The sequence below is a fragment of the Lagopus leucura genome, unplaced genomic scaffold (genome assembly GCF_019238085.1).
Source record: "Lagopus leucura isolate 7727_CA_CO unplaced genomic scaffold, USGS_WTPT01 Super-Scaffold_100014, whole genome shotgun sequence".
Lineage (NCBI taxonomy): Eukaryota > Metazoa > Chordata > Aves > Galliformes > Phasianidae > Lagopus > Lagopus leucura.
In genome coordinates this window covers 10,827,585-10,844,427 of record NW_024962268.1, presented here as the reverse complement: position 1 = coordinate 10,844,427, position 16,843 = coordinate 10,827,585, and the positions used below count along the sequence as shown (strand labels likewise).

Here is a 16,843-nt window from a genome sequence, read left to right as displayed (position 1 = left end):
GCATGCTTCTGTATACATGCCTGTACTAGCATAGGGGCATATAAACAGAATTTTCATACAAGAAGAAATGTTGCTGTATTTAGAAATCAACTGTATAAAAGCTTTTCTTTACAAATATTCTCCCAACCAAAAATTGAGAAACTGCTAGGCAGTAAGTCCTCCATTCCCACAATAGTGGACTGGTTGGATTATTCATCATCTCCACCCTCCACACTTTCCACTCTGACTTCATTTTTCATGATTATCCCAAACCAGCACAGGACATTTTGCTGTACACTGTTGTTGGGTTTACTGTAAACAAGACAAACAGATTAACATTTGCCCTGCGTTCTCTCCAGCTAACCACCAAGGATAATTGGAGCTGTGCAGACTACAGTTAACCTCAATATTCACATTGGAACATATACCCTTCTGTAGACAGTTTCAGTGATTCAGTGATGAAGGCAGATTTAAAACATCATAAACGGAAGCGCTCAGCATATTTGACGCATAAACACACTGCATAAGTGAGTCTGTCATGAATATATTCCATTAAAACCCACCAAAATAACATGTATTACATTTTCCTATGAAATCTGGTGAATGAACAAGCAGTATAGACAACATATCTTGAGTTTCTATAAATATAGCTATGATAAAAGCTGAAATATATTAAAAGCAGCTAGCATTAAGCATAAATGTCTCATTACTTGTTCAATTAGACTTGATCTTCAGTCCAACCCACACAATAATATTAGTCAGTTCACCCATGAGGGCTGAGCAGGCTAATGATCTTTCCCTATACCTTCATCTAACAGAACTCAGCAGTCCTACTTCTTTACAGGGAGATTTCAGGGCTCCTTTTCTGCTGCAGATACTGAAAAAGGAATCGTTTCTCATTTCAGATAGGATATCTCTCTCATCCTTGTGTCAACCTAGGCCCTGGATGACTAACCCTACAGCTGACACAAACAGATGTTTTTATTTGTTTGAACTATTAGGTCAAAGGGCTAATGAGCTAATGAAAATTCTTTAAAGAGCTATCAAATGAGGGATGATCAGCAGATTTTCTGTTCCTACTTATGTAACATATAAGAACGAAGAAAATATTCTGAGTTTACAAATCTTTCACTTCCATCTCCGTCAATGCAGATTTAAAAATAATAAAATTCTGAAAAAGCATATCTCAGGAGATGAATCAGAAACCTACCGACCAGCTCCTGGTGCTGTAATTCCATCAGCTGTGAGTGTCTTTCTGTTCAGGTGTTTTATAGCATAGCACCAAGGAGCTTTTCTTTTTCCCATAGTATTTTAATTTGTTCAAATTCTGAAGCATTTTCTGTGTATGTATTATGCCATGTCATATGTATTATACCATGCCGATGATTTCTAGTCATGTAAACAAGTCCCTCAGTTTGACATTATAGAATAATTATATAAAAATTACACCAGCTTCTGTTCCAGCACGTCTGAAATATCTCTCAGGTATATTTCTCAAGTAGCAACATTTTTCTTTGGAAATAAGCCAGCTAATTTTTGGAAATTTTAATTTTTCACATATATCTAAGTGTGTAGATTTGTATAATTTTGCAGTGATTATGCTCCAATCATTTTTTTTTTTTTTTTAATCTAAGAGTAAATAAACTATTTTGATGTTTCCCTACTGAAGTAAATATACCAGGTCCCTAGACTTGGTTACTACTCAAAAAAATCCAAACTTAGCAGCTCAATTCTACACAGTGTTTATTTTCTTTTTGTCTTTTTGATAGTGGAAATCATGTATAAATCACAAACAGTACAAGTTCCTCATGTCTGGTAGTTGTCCACCCGAATGGATCAACTTTTGCGTAGAGACACTGTATTTTTAGTATAAAGTCAAGATAATATGGCAGTTAACTAATACTCTCAACTACAGTAAAGATACAAACTTTTGTAATATAAATTAATTGCCATTACAAAAAGGCAACTGTATTAACTAATACGGTACAAAAATCTGCAACTTCTATAAATATAATGAAATGCAAGAAATTAAATGAAATAATACATCACAGATTTTTGTATAGCGCATTTTGAAGAGGCAAGCTAAGATACATGTGGAATATTATACATCAAGAAATAATATCAAAATGCACTAAGATTTAACTTTTTTCCATACAAATGCTAGAAGTACAAGTACAGGACACAACACGGAAGCAGTAAGATTATCAGCTCAGAGTAAGCAGACAAAAAAAGTTGCACTGACAAGTTGTAAAGTATTAAGCAGCAGACAGAAGCTTGTCAAAACCAGCTGTTGTTGGATACTGATTGATAATGTTTTCATTCTGATGGCTGAGACGCTGCAGACAACTACAGCTCTGAGAAGCCTGATGTGGGCACATACGCATACACGCACTCACACATACACACAAAGTAATTTAACAGATGTCTAAAGAACATTAAAGCACAGTATCTTTTTTAAAAAGACAATGTTCTATCCTTAATGAACTTGCATGGAAAGTAGAGCCCAGTACCCAAGTTTATTTCATCTAAACGATGAGCATGTGTGAAAAGATTAAAAAAAAATACAGTCACTAACTAAACAAAACCAAGAAAATGCCATTGACACTGGTCATCCAAATAAAATCTGCATTGTGCTCACGGTGCTTACATATTCTGCCATAGCCAAAGTATTCAAAACACTTTAGACAACGAAGTGTGATGTGAACTGCTATAAGCATTTTTAATACTTTCACAAAAAGGTGAAGGTGTTCACAGACAGTAAAAGGGTACATATCCATTAAGTCCATCCACAACACAAAGCCACAGAACTACATTCAAAGTAAAGTTAAGCGTTGGTCTTAGCCTTAAGCATTTATGAGGTATTGTTTCAACCTGTGGTAAGGAATTATCACTGTATTAGTAAGAAAAAGCATATTTAAAGTTATTTTGAAAAATAAATCACTGCTACTGTGCAGTTGGTATCCCCATAAAGAAAAAGTATTTATCATCAAAAGGTCCAGTCTAGCTGCATACTGGCACATGCCAAAGCTGTATTCTCATTGACTAGTTGGGTGGGCCTTTTGGATGTTAGTCATGTAGCACCTTCCAACAGTGCATAGTTGGGAAATCATGACTAAAATATAAAACTCAGGAACTATGAAGTCATAGAATCCTAGAGTCATAGAATCATTTGAGTTGGAAGGAACCCTTAAAGGTTATCTAGTCCAACTCCCCTGCAATGAACAGGGAATCTACCACTAGTTCAGGTTGCTCAACCGGACCAGAAACACTAATAGTACAAATGAGTGTAGTTCCAATACTGTGATAAAGTTGGGATTCTTTCAATTTTTTGTACTTTTGGTCCATAATTTCAAAATAATTTCAAAAATTAATAATTTCAAAATAGGAAGGAAAGAGGAAAAAATTGAGAAGAATTAATGTTTTGGAACGGATGTTCCGTGGCAAAGCAGTAAAAGCTCTGAATCCATCTCTTTGCCTAACCTTTTTGCCAAACTGCCTTCCTTCTCTGGGAGACGAGCCTCTTTCTCCTCCCCACCATTTTCTATTTGTCATTTTCCCTAATCAGGGAAGAAAATTTTGGGATGCTGTAATCTCTAAACTCATGTAAGCTATGGCTGCACATCAGATCCATTTCCTCTGCAAATTGAAGTAAAGGATCCTCCTTAATCCACAGCGTAGGAACTGATGAGCAACCGAGTTGCTTCTACAGCCAAAGAGGCTTGAACTATCATAGAGTGCTTCTCTGTGTGCTTTAAAATGAGCAATTCCAGTTTTTGGATATTTCCAAGAGGAGAAGCAATGGGGTGATTGGCCTGGCAGTAAAAAGAAATAAAATGAAGCAAGAAGAGATGCCCTTCATGCTTATAAGCAAAACTTTCTGCCTATTACTGTCACAAAGTCAAACAATGAGCTTAACAGGTTTTCCAGCTTTGTTCTTATAGTAGGAACTGAGTTAAAACAGTAACTATCAGGCCATGCATTTGGGCAGAAATAGTTCTGAGGGAGCAATACAAGATATCCAAGGATATGGAAAAGTAACAAAAAACCTATAAAAACATTTTGTTTAACAACAAGAAATATTTGCAAGAAATAGAGAAATGGTTTTTCCTTTAAAAGCTGATGCTGACTATTTTCTTATTCTCAAATAAACTAATAAGAAACTACAATAAACTTTAAACATAAGAAATAAATGCTTGGAGTGGAAAGATATGTTGCCTAAGGCCTTGCAACAGGAGTTACAAGTTTCAAAACATAAGCAGGATCCATGAGGAACCACTGACACGTCACTACAGCTTGTGTACACAGACACTCATGCACAAGGCACAACATTCAAGGTGTGCACCAGCCTGGTGATCAATCTGCACATACCCTGTTGTGATTGACTTCATGGTGAACCAGCAATTCTTTATTCTTTAAAGAATAAAATCAGTCAATAACATTTTAAAAGTAAAGTCGGTAAAAAAAACCTGAAAATCTATGATGGGCAAAATTTGGAAAGAAGAAGTGTGCACTGTGTTACTGGGACTAAATGGGATTTTTCCAAACATATTATAAATGCTGTTTCCAATGAATACTTTTTTGTCTTCTAAGTAACATGTAGCCAGAGGAAGTTTGAAAGAACAAGTTATAATCCCTTGAAAGGAGAAGCTTATGATACAAACGCTGGAAGTTCCTTCATTATGGTACCTTGGCACCATTAAAGTAACAACAGCAAACTATGAATGAGTGATAAAGAAGGCAATCTTTACTTAAAATCGGTCACGCTTATATCTAGTAATAAAGCCTCCACAGCTGAATTAACAGAAATTTGTTTTGCTTCTCTGATAAAAAAAAATATTTTAACTGCTAGTTTAGCCAACTTCTGTATATTTTCTAAAAACATTGTTTTTTCTTACCACCTTTTTATGCCACCTATTCTTAAGCAATACTGTTACCCGCACACATCTGTGTGCAAATTTCCCTTTAAGGGAACTTCCAGCAAGATAATGGTTCTGCCTTTGACAAGGTTATGCCGTGGCTTAAGGAGAGGAATCATCTAATACATCCACTGTGTTTTAATTTAGTAAAATTTCAGAGTAGTCTTTGCACTGACATAAAACAACTTAACTTTCAAGGTATCACTAATGTTAAGGTTCTCAGTGGCTGTGCTTTCCATACTGTGGGGTCAGTAAACAAGCTAACACAGATTAGTCTCACAAATCCTTAAGACATGAATTATTTTTGGAAAACAAGGTAGCAAGTAGTATCCCACCTTTACAGACTATGTTATTCTTGTGCGTGCAGAATTTCCTATCAAGGATGATGGCAAGAAAGCAACATGCAGTGTGTGCAGAACTAGTGGTAAACAAAGAGGAACTCCCTATTTCAGTAGTGTAGACGACTTTACTGGAAATAGTCATGTACCTGATTCACAGAGCATTTATTTTAACAAAAGGATATTCTGCACTGTGTATGAACATCACAGCACAGTCTTGATACCACACCATAAGTAATCTGTGAGCAGAATGAACAGGTACAGTGATTTGCCTGGAGAATCACTCTTCCCTCTTGTGTTTCACATTCTTGAAGGTTCGAAGTCTCTCTCCTCCAACAAGTTTATTAGAAGAGAGAAGCTGTCTTTTACTGCCTCCATATCATCCAAGGAGCAGGGTTTAAGAATCCAGCGCTTTCCACGTGCAAGTGGCTCAAGTTCAAAGTATTTTTTGATCTATTAAGGAAAAACAAAAGAGACCAATGTATTACTAATATAACCACCACACACGCTCTCTTTCACATCTTAAAAAAATAAGAAAGAAAACAGCATGCAAATTGACAAAAACAACACGTAAAAGATCAGGAACCTCATTTTTAGCATCTTATCCACAGCTGTTCTTATAATATAGGTTATATGTTGTGACCTGAAAGTGTTTTCTTTAGGGGTGAGTGACCTGTTTGCAAGCTACCATTCTATCCATACGTTTAACAGCATGGGAGGTCTGGGGAAGAATTATATGTACTTCAGGCAGAGAGCAAAGCACACAAAGCAAGTTTTCAAAAGCATAGCCTGAATAGCAAATGTAATAAAGAAATTCTAGGTTGCATTTGAACTTTAATGTTAGAGCTGCATGTTTCATAGCAAAATTCTTCCAAAATCAGTTTGTTTTTAAAATTCAGCACAGAATATTAGCACATCAATGTGATTAGAACAAAAAAAAAAAAAAGATGTGGGACATGATGGTTTTCATTCAAAATCCTGCATGTTCCATCAGCTTTCAGCCACTCTCTAACAATATGTAATAATGCCTATAAAGAAAGAAGACTTTTAATTAAACTAGTAAAAAATAAAACAAGTTTTATTTCAGCAGCAAATATGCATCAAGGAGGCAAGGACTTTGATGCAGTATAGAATTGCAAGTTTTGGAATTATTATATGCCTTGACAAAATATACTGAAGAAGATACTACTTATTGAAAAGATCAGTATCAAGTTATAAACACAGACCCACAGGAACACTGTGAAATAAAATGTTTGAATTTAATACTACACTCTACTCACTTTTCAAATTAGCAAGTGGAGTATCAAAACATGGTTTTTATCTCATAAATGCCTATTAGAAAAAGAGTTTACAGGTCATTTTGGTCAGTAGATTATCTTAAGCTGTTTTCATCAGATTCTCAGCCTTTGATAGTATTTGATCCAAAAGCCTACTCATGGCTGACTAAAACAACACAAAAATAGACTAGCGCAAAATAGGCATTCAGTTTTTAAACCCAAAATTATACCAATATGTGCTATTGTCAGCACGTTAACAGAAATATTTAGTTCTGACTTAGATTGCATATTCTTGTTCTGTATAGTTCTTGCCAAATATACTTAATTTTCTTCTATTGCAGACCAAGCCACAAGTATGCACATGAATAGCAACAGGAACAGTTGCTCATATTGTGGTAGGCAGTGGACTCCCTAGATAGCCAACTGGAGCCACACAGTGTGAGGGCTCCGTGTGCAGTGGAGAAAAAACAACCTGCAGCATCTCTATACAGTTCTGTGTAGTGTCTACACAACATGTCTATTCACTGAATAATGGATTATAATAGAAGAAACTAACTATGATTCCATCAACTCACACAAATCAGAATTCAACCATGGCAATGTGGAAGAAGGTTTGTCATTTAGTAAAGATTTTGGAGTAGAGCTTCTATTAACAAATATTACAAAAAGTGATTTGGTTTTGAGAACTGAACTTCCACTTCCCCTAATGAAGATATAGATGGAAACTTTTCAAATGTATTTCTAACAAAGCATAAAACTATCAACAGTAGTCTGAAAAAAAAAATGTAGAAAATGAAGAGCAGTACCTGGCACTCACTGCACATCAAACAAATCAGAAAAAAAACTGAGCCTGCAACAACTGTTATTTTAATATCAACTTTTTAGCATTGCTGACACAGTGTCATATTAATAACTAATATGATGACATGATTGTACTTGATCAGAATATAAACAATAATCTCTACCAGTGATATACAGTAATATTTCTTGCAGCTGAAGTGACACCAAATTGAATTTACTCCCATTAATATTTTAAATAGGTGGCACTGATCACATAATTCAACAAGCCAGGAAAGAAAGTTCTCTTGCCTCTCTCAGTAACAGCCTCCCTGACTGCAAAACAAGAGGAGGAAGTAAAAGGGGCACAGAAACATAACAAAGTAAGGTGTCAGCACAGCTAGTTGATGGAGCAGCCTGCTGGTGTTAAGCTGACAAATATGGTTGAGTAACTTGAGATGTTTCGGACCCAAAACCCAAAGGATGTCTACCACACCCCCTCTACTGGAAGACTATTGCTATCAGCTCCTTGAGCTCAATGAACTCTGTCTGCAATGTTATTTACATATGCTTTTTAACTTAGGCTGTGCCATATGAGGAAATGATTAGGAAAAGGTTATTATGTTTAATGAGATTACTTGGATTTAAAATCATTAAATATGTAGGAACACATACAAAAGGAAATGATGGCAGTAAGCAGGCACTGAGTCTTGTGCATTTGTGAGCAAATACAACATTGCTTCCCAAGGCAGTCTTTAGCCAAGAAAAGCACAATGACTTCAAGTTATATTTCAGTGCCTGCAGACTTCAAGATCTAATTTCTATTTCAATACTCAAACAGTATCAACTGATTTCATAAGACAAATTTTCCAGAGACATTTTTTATTTGGATGCCCAAAGAAGACTAAAATATATTTTTAATATTTCTTGGTGTGTAATCAAGATGTAAAAAAATCAGCAGTGCGCTGTCATCATTTTACAGAGCTAAGGAACAGTTCACAGTCTCTGCATTAGTAAGTCTGAATGAATACTGAAATTAAAATACTCATTAAGAGGAGGTTTGAAAACAGCACGAAAAGACAACTCCTTGCAATCAGAAAAATATCAATTATTTTCTTCACACCCACGGAGAAAAATCTAATGCAAAATCAGAAAAAATAACACTATTTGTCTTACAAGTAGTAACAAACTAAACCAGCATTAGCACAGAAGTGATCTTCTACAACCTAAGAGACACTTTGTAGTATGTTACTCTATTTCATCACTTGCAGGCTTCTACTGTTTTGAAAATCCCGGAAATAAGTTTGCAGGCACAAATATTTGCACCTGCAATGTACTACAATTTCTCCCATCAATCAGTTCCAATAAGAAGTTGTTTTCAGACTTGAGTCTTTTGTTACATATAAGAGATAAAACAACACAAAAATAGACTGGCGTAATCAGATGCCTGCTGCTGTTTATGCAGTTGAGTTCTCCACTGGCATGCTCACAGCACTCCATCCACTTTCTTTTCACTGCTCTGTAGCTGCTTTCTGCCTGGTCATTATATATACTTGTCCTCTGCCAGATTTCCTATGAGGAGGTACATTAATCATTAAAGTATCTAAAGGAAGTTTAAATCCTCTGACTACACACCTTGGTAGCCCCTTCCTAACAAGATAAGCACCAGTAACTATTTTACAGCTCCTAGAAATGCACAAGTATGAAGGAGGGCAGCTATTAAGAGGAGCTCTTTTGTCTTGCTCTCTTGCATAACTGATGAAAAGCGTTCTGCCTACTCATGGATGCTGAAGCAAAATATTAAGACTCAAACATGCTTCAGATGTCTGACACATCAGACATACATTTACATACTCGCTTTGCATTTGTGTTTACTTTGAGACTGCTGAATTTTTAAGACATAACCTTAAGAAGAAAATATAATCAATTAAATCCACATCATTCCAAGACTTCTTTACTACTATTTAACAGGATTTCACTGTATGTCTTGACTCCACATGAGGGCCTTGTTTTATAGAGAAGCTGACATTGCATTTATGCCACATTCTGAAGTAAAAAAAAAATTAACAATACACTTTTGCAATTATTTCTACTCCTCCCACATGTCACCTTCTGAAGCCCTATTCTGTTGGCACAGTACACTAAGCATATGGTTATCAAATGTTGCTTAACCTATGTGCTGCAAAAGTCAAGACACGATAAAAGAATTGATGCCCAGAACCTCAGCTGGGGTAAATTAGCACAGCAGCATGGAACTGATGTTACCAAATTGATCTACGTAAACTGATTTACCGGTCCTGGCTGAAAGCTTTTATATATTCTACTACTGAACTTCATCTAGCCAGTTTGCAGCACAAGACATTCAGGAAAACTTACATACTGTAAGAATGCATGAATACAGCGTCATTTCTGTCTTTCACTCAAGATGAAAAAAAGCTGCTTCAATACATTGTTTTCATCTGAATTAAAAAATTTAATATGAAAGTTCGTCAATACAAAAAGGCCTCCAGTACACTCTAACTTGCTGAAAAGAAGGTTTAGATGCCATCAATCGCTTATTTTACCAGGCTGTATTTGGATAATTTAAGGATAAAATATTTTTTCATCCACTACGCTACAAATTGTAGTAACATACACACATTAGATCTAATCAAAAGCTGCACAGTCATGTCAGTTTCATTACTAGTCTGATTTTTTCTAAGTCTTTTACAGGATTAGGCAAGTATTCCTGCTTTGGTGAAGGTATAAATTAAATTAAAATTACCTAACTTGCTGAATCCATGTATTAACTACAAGGAATGCTTCATTTATTTATCCCAAATCCCCACGGACAAGAGATGCAACAATAATGGGAGATGGGACCTCCCCGTATTGACACTGAAAATGTTTCACTGGGCTGTGATGCTCAGATTACACTCACAAACATCACAAAAATCTGCTTTTTGGGGCAACTGTTTAGAATACCCACAAGAGACAGGTAATTTTGAGCATCGAGCCCATGAACAACAGAAGAGCTGCTTGTAACAGTGACCAAAGCAGGCTCAAATTCAGTATCTTTGGAGAAGAGAAAAAGCCATAAAAGTCCATTACATAGTATTAAGTTTTAAAAAGGGAAACTACATAAAATGTAAAAATAAACTTAAAGAAAATCAACTCTGCAGCTAAAATGGTAAAATGTTTGCAGGTGGCACAGAAAAAAACCATCCATAATTAGAGGCTCAGAGTATATTTATAATGCTACAGAAGACTTTGAAAGAAACAAAAAAAGCTTTCAACAGTTGCAATAAGGAAAAGGATAGCATTAGAGGTAAAAGAGGTTATGTCTAAAGAAGGAAAATAGAAGACAAAAGAAAGGAAATTCTTGCAAATTAAATAGAAACCATAAATGTTGACCTACTAACCATAGAGTGCAACCCATGGCTTAAATCACCACTGATGCTAAAAAGTACATTGAAATCTACTCTAGTTTATGTTGCTGTGCTGGACTGCAAGCTGCACAGTCTCTTCTGCTGCTACACATGCTTTCTGCTGATCTTGTTCTCAATATACAGTGATTTATAAAAGTGAGCTGAAGGATATTTAGCCACTTCATCTTAAATCAACTAGTTCAATCCACTGCTGTACAAGTGAATGGTTGCATGCCTTTCCTAAAAATCTGCCGGTAACTTCTTTATCTGACACCTCACTGGGTGGAAAAAAAAGCCTCCTGTCTGACCAGAACAGCTGCTCAAACCTGCACAACTGTTAGAAGTTTCATAACATTTATTCTTCTTATTGAGACACTCATATCCTCCTATAATGATACTTCATGCGTGACTATCTGTATGCTTCTTTAGAAAAGTGATCTCATCCATGTCTAAAGGGATCCCTGTAATGCACCCATGTCTCATACTCCTCCTAAAACACCCATACCTCATCTTTATTGACTCCACATGGTACTTTTTACCCAGCAGAGACAGGAAGAAAAGTGCCTCAGCTGATGGGAAGAGATGGGGATGCTGCTGGGGACTGCAGGATCAGGAACAGCTCTGGTCAGCAACCCATGCATGGAACTATTTCCAGAAAGGCCAATTTGAGGTTAAAGACACTACCAACCATCAAAACGTCCTTAAAACCCTTGTTCCTTGAAGCTACATATTTTATTGCCAGCTGAGCTGTGCCACTGAACACAAGGTCTCTAAGTGCAACATCAAACATTTGCAATAAATCAATTAAATGCATACCATGATGACCAGAACCATGCCACTGAACCTCTTTTATTGACAGACTGATTGATTGATTAATGTCTGCTGAAGTATGACCTGCTGAAGCAAAAGCAAAAGCAAACACAAGTCTAGTTTCTCCAGCATGTCTCCAGCAGCAGGCTAAGCAAATTCTCCAGACAAGATTTCAACACAAGCACAAGACTTTTGTTCAGCTCCTCACAGGTAATGGTAAATGCGTTAGAAATCAGCATTTCTAAATTGTACAGCTTTCCAAACTTTTTAATTCTGGTTCTTGCAAAAGATTATCTGAAACACTTCCAACTGTGCCTTGTACTTAATTTTATAATACACGTGGTGGATATTTTGTCTCATGAGTCTTTACAAAGAGGAATAGTTTCTTACACGGATATTTTACAAAATTACTATGCTTCACTGTGGCTTGTGGAGCAGGTGCCCTTTTTCATTCTTGTTATAATGAGTGGCCATAAGACATCACCCTATTCAGATTGTAAGTAATTGCTTAAAGAAACGTGTTTCAGAGAAGATTCCTAACTGTTCTGAATGAAGAAATAGGATCTCTGGCAAGTCAGTACAGACATGCTGTTCCAAACAGAGAGCAAGCAGTCCTGGCAAATAAAAGTGTGAGACAGAGGAAAGGAGAGCAACTTAGGAAGAAATATACAGTGGGGTGCTTACTGTAAAATACAAAATATTGTGTAATTTATCAGGATGGAGAGAGTGGAAGACTTTAAACATGTAAGTATTCGGGGTATTTTTTTATACAGATACATATAATTATGTTAGGATAGATCTATGGCTATAAGACAGGTGATGACAGAAAACTGCTGCATGTGCAAAGGCACTACCAAGGCTTGCATGAGGCACTGTGTTTAGATGAAAGCAAAGATAGGCTTTGAGTGGATGCTAGCACCTATCTGCTCTTTTTCGTGCAATCATTTACTATGCAAAAGGATACACCTGTACTTTGCCTTCCATGTTTTATTTGCTCAACATATTCTTTTTATCTAATAATGTGTTTTTCATATACCTGGAAAACACACAGATAATATGAGGATGGTAGTAATACCTTATGCAGAGAAAACCAGACTTCCAGATGAAGAATCATACAAACAGCACTAGGCTGTACAACCAATATTCAACCCCAAAGCAAGCAACACAGAAGCCATTCTTAAGTGATGAGTGAAACCATGAGAACAGAAGTGTTTAAAAAACAAACAAAAAATGTGCAAAGAAAGCACAGAAGAATAACAATTAAGTGCCCACAGCTTTAAGTCTTCAATTTAGTACAAAGAAATAAAGTGAAGAGGAAATAAAAAATCAGATTCTCATATATAATATTAAACTGTAATTTTTCTGTATTGGACTGCACCATTTTTACCTCATCACTAATCCTGTAGGTCACTACTGCTACTCATTCCTCAGCTATCTGTTCTTATCCAAACTAATTTGGGTTGCAGCAGATAGTGGCAGATGCATGCTTGTACAATGTCTTGTTTTAATGGAGGTGCAGCATCAGTTCTTTTTCACCTAGAAGTCTCAGTTAGAGTGTTAGAATACAAAATCTTTAAGAGTAAAGCTGAAAATTATCATTGATTAAAGTCAGATATTTGGAGGACATCTAAATATCACATTTTTCCTGCATATTACAAAGAGACAGAAATGTTCATTTTCTATAAGTTAGGACAGATTTGTATACAAGTACAAATTCTTAGTATATCCAAACATATTAAGATATTCTAGAATAACTGATTGAATTTAAGATCATTTTCAACTTAGAATAATTTGTTTAAATTTTAATCACTGCCCAAATCAGTTCAAAAAATAGGGCATATACAAAAACAATTTTATAATAAACCTATTAAAACCTTTTACTACATATTACCATTTATTTTACCCTCTAACTTCGCAGCTTTTAAAATTACATTTTGGTTAAATTACTTAAGAAATACAAATAGCTAGTGAAGATTCCACACATAGGACCTTTTGAGCAGATATCCATCAGCCTTTCACAGTTTTATAGCTTTTTTTGTTTGTTTTAAAGACTGTAAATATTCATTGTTTACTTCAGACTATAATACCAAGAACATAGCATTCTGATTTCAGCTGCAAAATATGCTATCTTTAAATACAGATTGTGGCTTTGGCTACTAACGAAGCCTAAGCCACAGTACACTTGGTTTTAGCAAAAAATGAAAGAAAAAAAAAAGTTTACCTGTGGTGCTGAATGTCAAAATAACCTTTAGAATAATCAAAAGTGCAAGTATTAATCCTTATTATGACACTCCTTCTGCAAATAGCATGTTTTCTGTTCACATAACAGTTAAACTTTTCTGCAGAAGTGCATATGTGATGATTCATCTGTGTGTGCCTGAACATGTACATACATCTCATACTTGAATAAATAACATCTGTATTCTGTGCCCACATTTGCAAAGCTTCACAACACTGTATGGACACGTATTCTTGTGTCAATAGCGAGCATCAGTTTCCAAGGGCTTTGTGGTTGGTTCCCCACATTTACACTGCTTAGAGCATTCCAAGCCAACAGGCAGTGAGAACACAAAGAAAAGGCATTTATTCAGCAGTAGCTGTGGTTCTACAATATGGGCTCAAGCACCTAAGATTAGAGGTTGTGCCTATCATGCTCGTTCTGTGGGTACAGAGCAGAGTGATAAATGTGGATGGCTTCACCCTCCTTTCAGGTCCTCTGCAGTGAGATTTTGTTATGCAGTCTGCATGGCAACCACCTGGCTGCAATTAACTATTTCTAATCCAGATCAGAAACAGCAAAATAAATTTTGGAAGCAAGCCACCACTTTAAGCCAGGTATTCCAGGTACTCCAGACTTATCTCCATTTCTTGATAAAAAATAACTCTCCACCTAGAAATGTGGCGGAACACCTTCAAGCCCTAAACAGGATATTGCCTAATTGAAGCCTTTCACAGGTTTCATATTCTCTCATAAAGCACATGGATACAAAATGTAAGGGATATATAGAGAGAACAGACATGCAAAACAATTCACCACCACCTCTGAACTGTTAGTAAACGCACAAAGAATCATAAAGAGGGCAAAAAGGGAGTTCTTTGCACTGAGAGAAGACGTTTTTAACCAGATAATGGAGGCTTTTCCAGCGCTGGGGGGCAACAGCAAACAACTGCAGAGATGACTACTGGAAAATCTGGGAGTGACTGGAAGGATTTTGAGAAGATGGTGAATGCAGTGAGATGCTGTAGAACTTTATGGGTCTCCAGCTTCCTTCTGGTTTTCAAAATTTAAGGTAACAGGTTAGAGTCAATCTTTTTGGAGCCTTAGTCCTTCCACTGCAGTAGGTTGTAGTAGATAGCTCTGTTTGAGAAGTTTGAGAGTAAAAAGGTACCACGGAAAGGGACAAACAAAAGAGTAGTGAATAATCCTCACTAACTGCATCAAGATATCACTTGCCTTACCTTATCCTGAGCCACACTTTGAGAAAAAAAGAGGAAATAGTAGGCTGTAGATTGAGAGTTTCACAAACATAAAAGAAAGTTACACTGAAACCACACTGCTCTCCAACAAATGTGCAAATTCTAGGACAGACAAATAGTATCCATAAAACTTATGGTCCCTCTGAACAAGGCCTACTGATAATAATACCGATGATGCTCAAAAAAGGATCTATTGTGATAAAGTGAATTACATACGGACATAAATATAAAAAAAAAAAAACAACTTTTAAGGAGACAAAGAGATTAACAAAGATTAACACAAGTTGATTAAAATATCTTCACACATGAGATTTTTCTAAGAACATTTTCTTCCATTCCCCTGACAAAATAACTTACCTATTCAAAATGGTGATCTAATTAACGTACAGTCATTTCTTTAGATTTTGGGTTGTTGATGCTCCCTATGCAAAAATCTCAGTCCTGCACATTTACAATTGCTATTTGAATTTTCTTTACACTAGAAATCACCATGTGATAAGTTTGCTGACCACTTGTGACAGTGTAAAAGCTTGTAGTGTATTCTTGAAATTGGCACTATTTATCCACTATACTTAATAAAGAACAATTAAATATTAATACAGCTAAAAAGAACGTAACTAAGCACTTCATACAAACCAAGAAAGGTTCTGTACATTGAAGTTAATGAGTTTAAATCCCAAATTCACATATATGAAACAACCAATTATCCTGTCTGAAACACAGGCTTGTAAAACTCTCAGTTACTTGTAAAACGGTCTGCTACACACGAGTAAGATGTTGTTTAAATGACTTGTTTGACTAGACGCATTCACCATGAAATTGATTCTTTTAAAGCATTATTTTTAAACTTCATACAAGTTAACTGTATAAACTGAAAAAAAAATCTGACATTATAAAGCACTGGTTTCAGTATTCAGTATTGGGTTAGTACTTTATGAGGTTGAGGGTTTCTTGAATGGGAAAGTAATGCAGAATAAACAGTCATTTGTAGGGAGGTAATTGAAAGGCTTAATATGATTGAACTATTCTGCCATTTCTGTTCTAAAATATATGGTATAGGACGTAGTTATTCCACCACAGCCTGTGCAGTTCCAAAGTAGCACAACAGATAGAATACCTTTCAGCTACAAGCACCAAAAATAGTTTTTCTGAGACTAGCACTATATTGTGGCTTTACACCTCACACTTCAAGCTAATTACATATTTTTTAATGTCATTTAGGCAGTGGGTGGCATGAAAAGAGGGTAACTTGCAACAGATTACTGAATATTTCTCCACCTCCAGCTCAGGTAGTCAGTTGCTCAACTTTGCTAAGATCCAGATTTCAGACAAAAATGAGTATCTATTGCAATGAACTCTTGGATTTGAATACATAAAAAATAACTGCTAAAAATACATTCTTAGGTAGCACTTTAGATTTGAATGTTTAGTGTGATCAAATAAATACAGACAGACATAACTGAGCCGTAATAACTGAACAGAGTAGAATTTTTTAAGTAACGCCTTATGTTTGCTCCCATCCTCCCAAAATTTTACTATTGACTTATAATGAATTAATATACCAGTGATATGTTGCTCACTGTTCACAGATGCTTAAGTGACTTAAAAATAAAAAGCAAAGTCTATTTGGTACTAGCTGAAATTTGGTATCTTGCTAATGGAATATTTTCAATTGTCCTCAAAAAAAAAAAAAAAAAAAAAAAAAAAAAAGTGGCCTCATTAGAAGATAAAGCAGTAAGAACAGCTTAAAAAAAAAATCAGTGTAGCAAATATAGTGTTTTATACATCAGCCCAGAAAAGCTGGAAAAGATACTATGCTGCCCACTGAAAAGCAGTTTTGGAGAAGAATCAAATCCTCAGAC

The 16,843-nt window shown here is 35.7% G+C and overlaps 1 protein-coding gene across 5 annotated transcripts in view; it reads right to left on the bottom strand.

Annotated features, from left to right (window-relative positions):
* Positions 1 to 1,705: 1,705 nt before the first annotated feature.
* ARL15 (ADP ribosylation factor like GTPase 15) overlaps positions 1,706 to 16,843 on the bottom strand; it is a 223,726-nt gene continuing 208,588 nt past the window's right edge. For all 5 annotated transcript variants that reach the window (XM_042875450.1, XM_042875448.1, XM_042875447.1 and 2 more), the window contains one exon: positions 1,706 to 5,686. In XM_042875450.1, the coding sequence (XP_042731384.1) occupies positions 5,534 to 5,686 (153 nt within the window). In that variant the 3' untranslated portion in view covers positions 1,706 to 5,533. The remainder of the gene's footprint in view (positions 5,687 to 16,843) is intronic.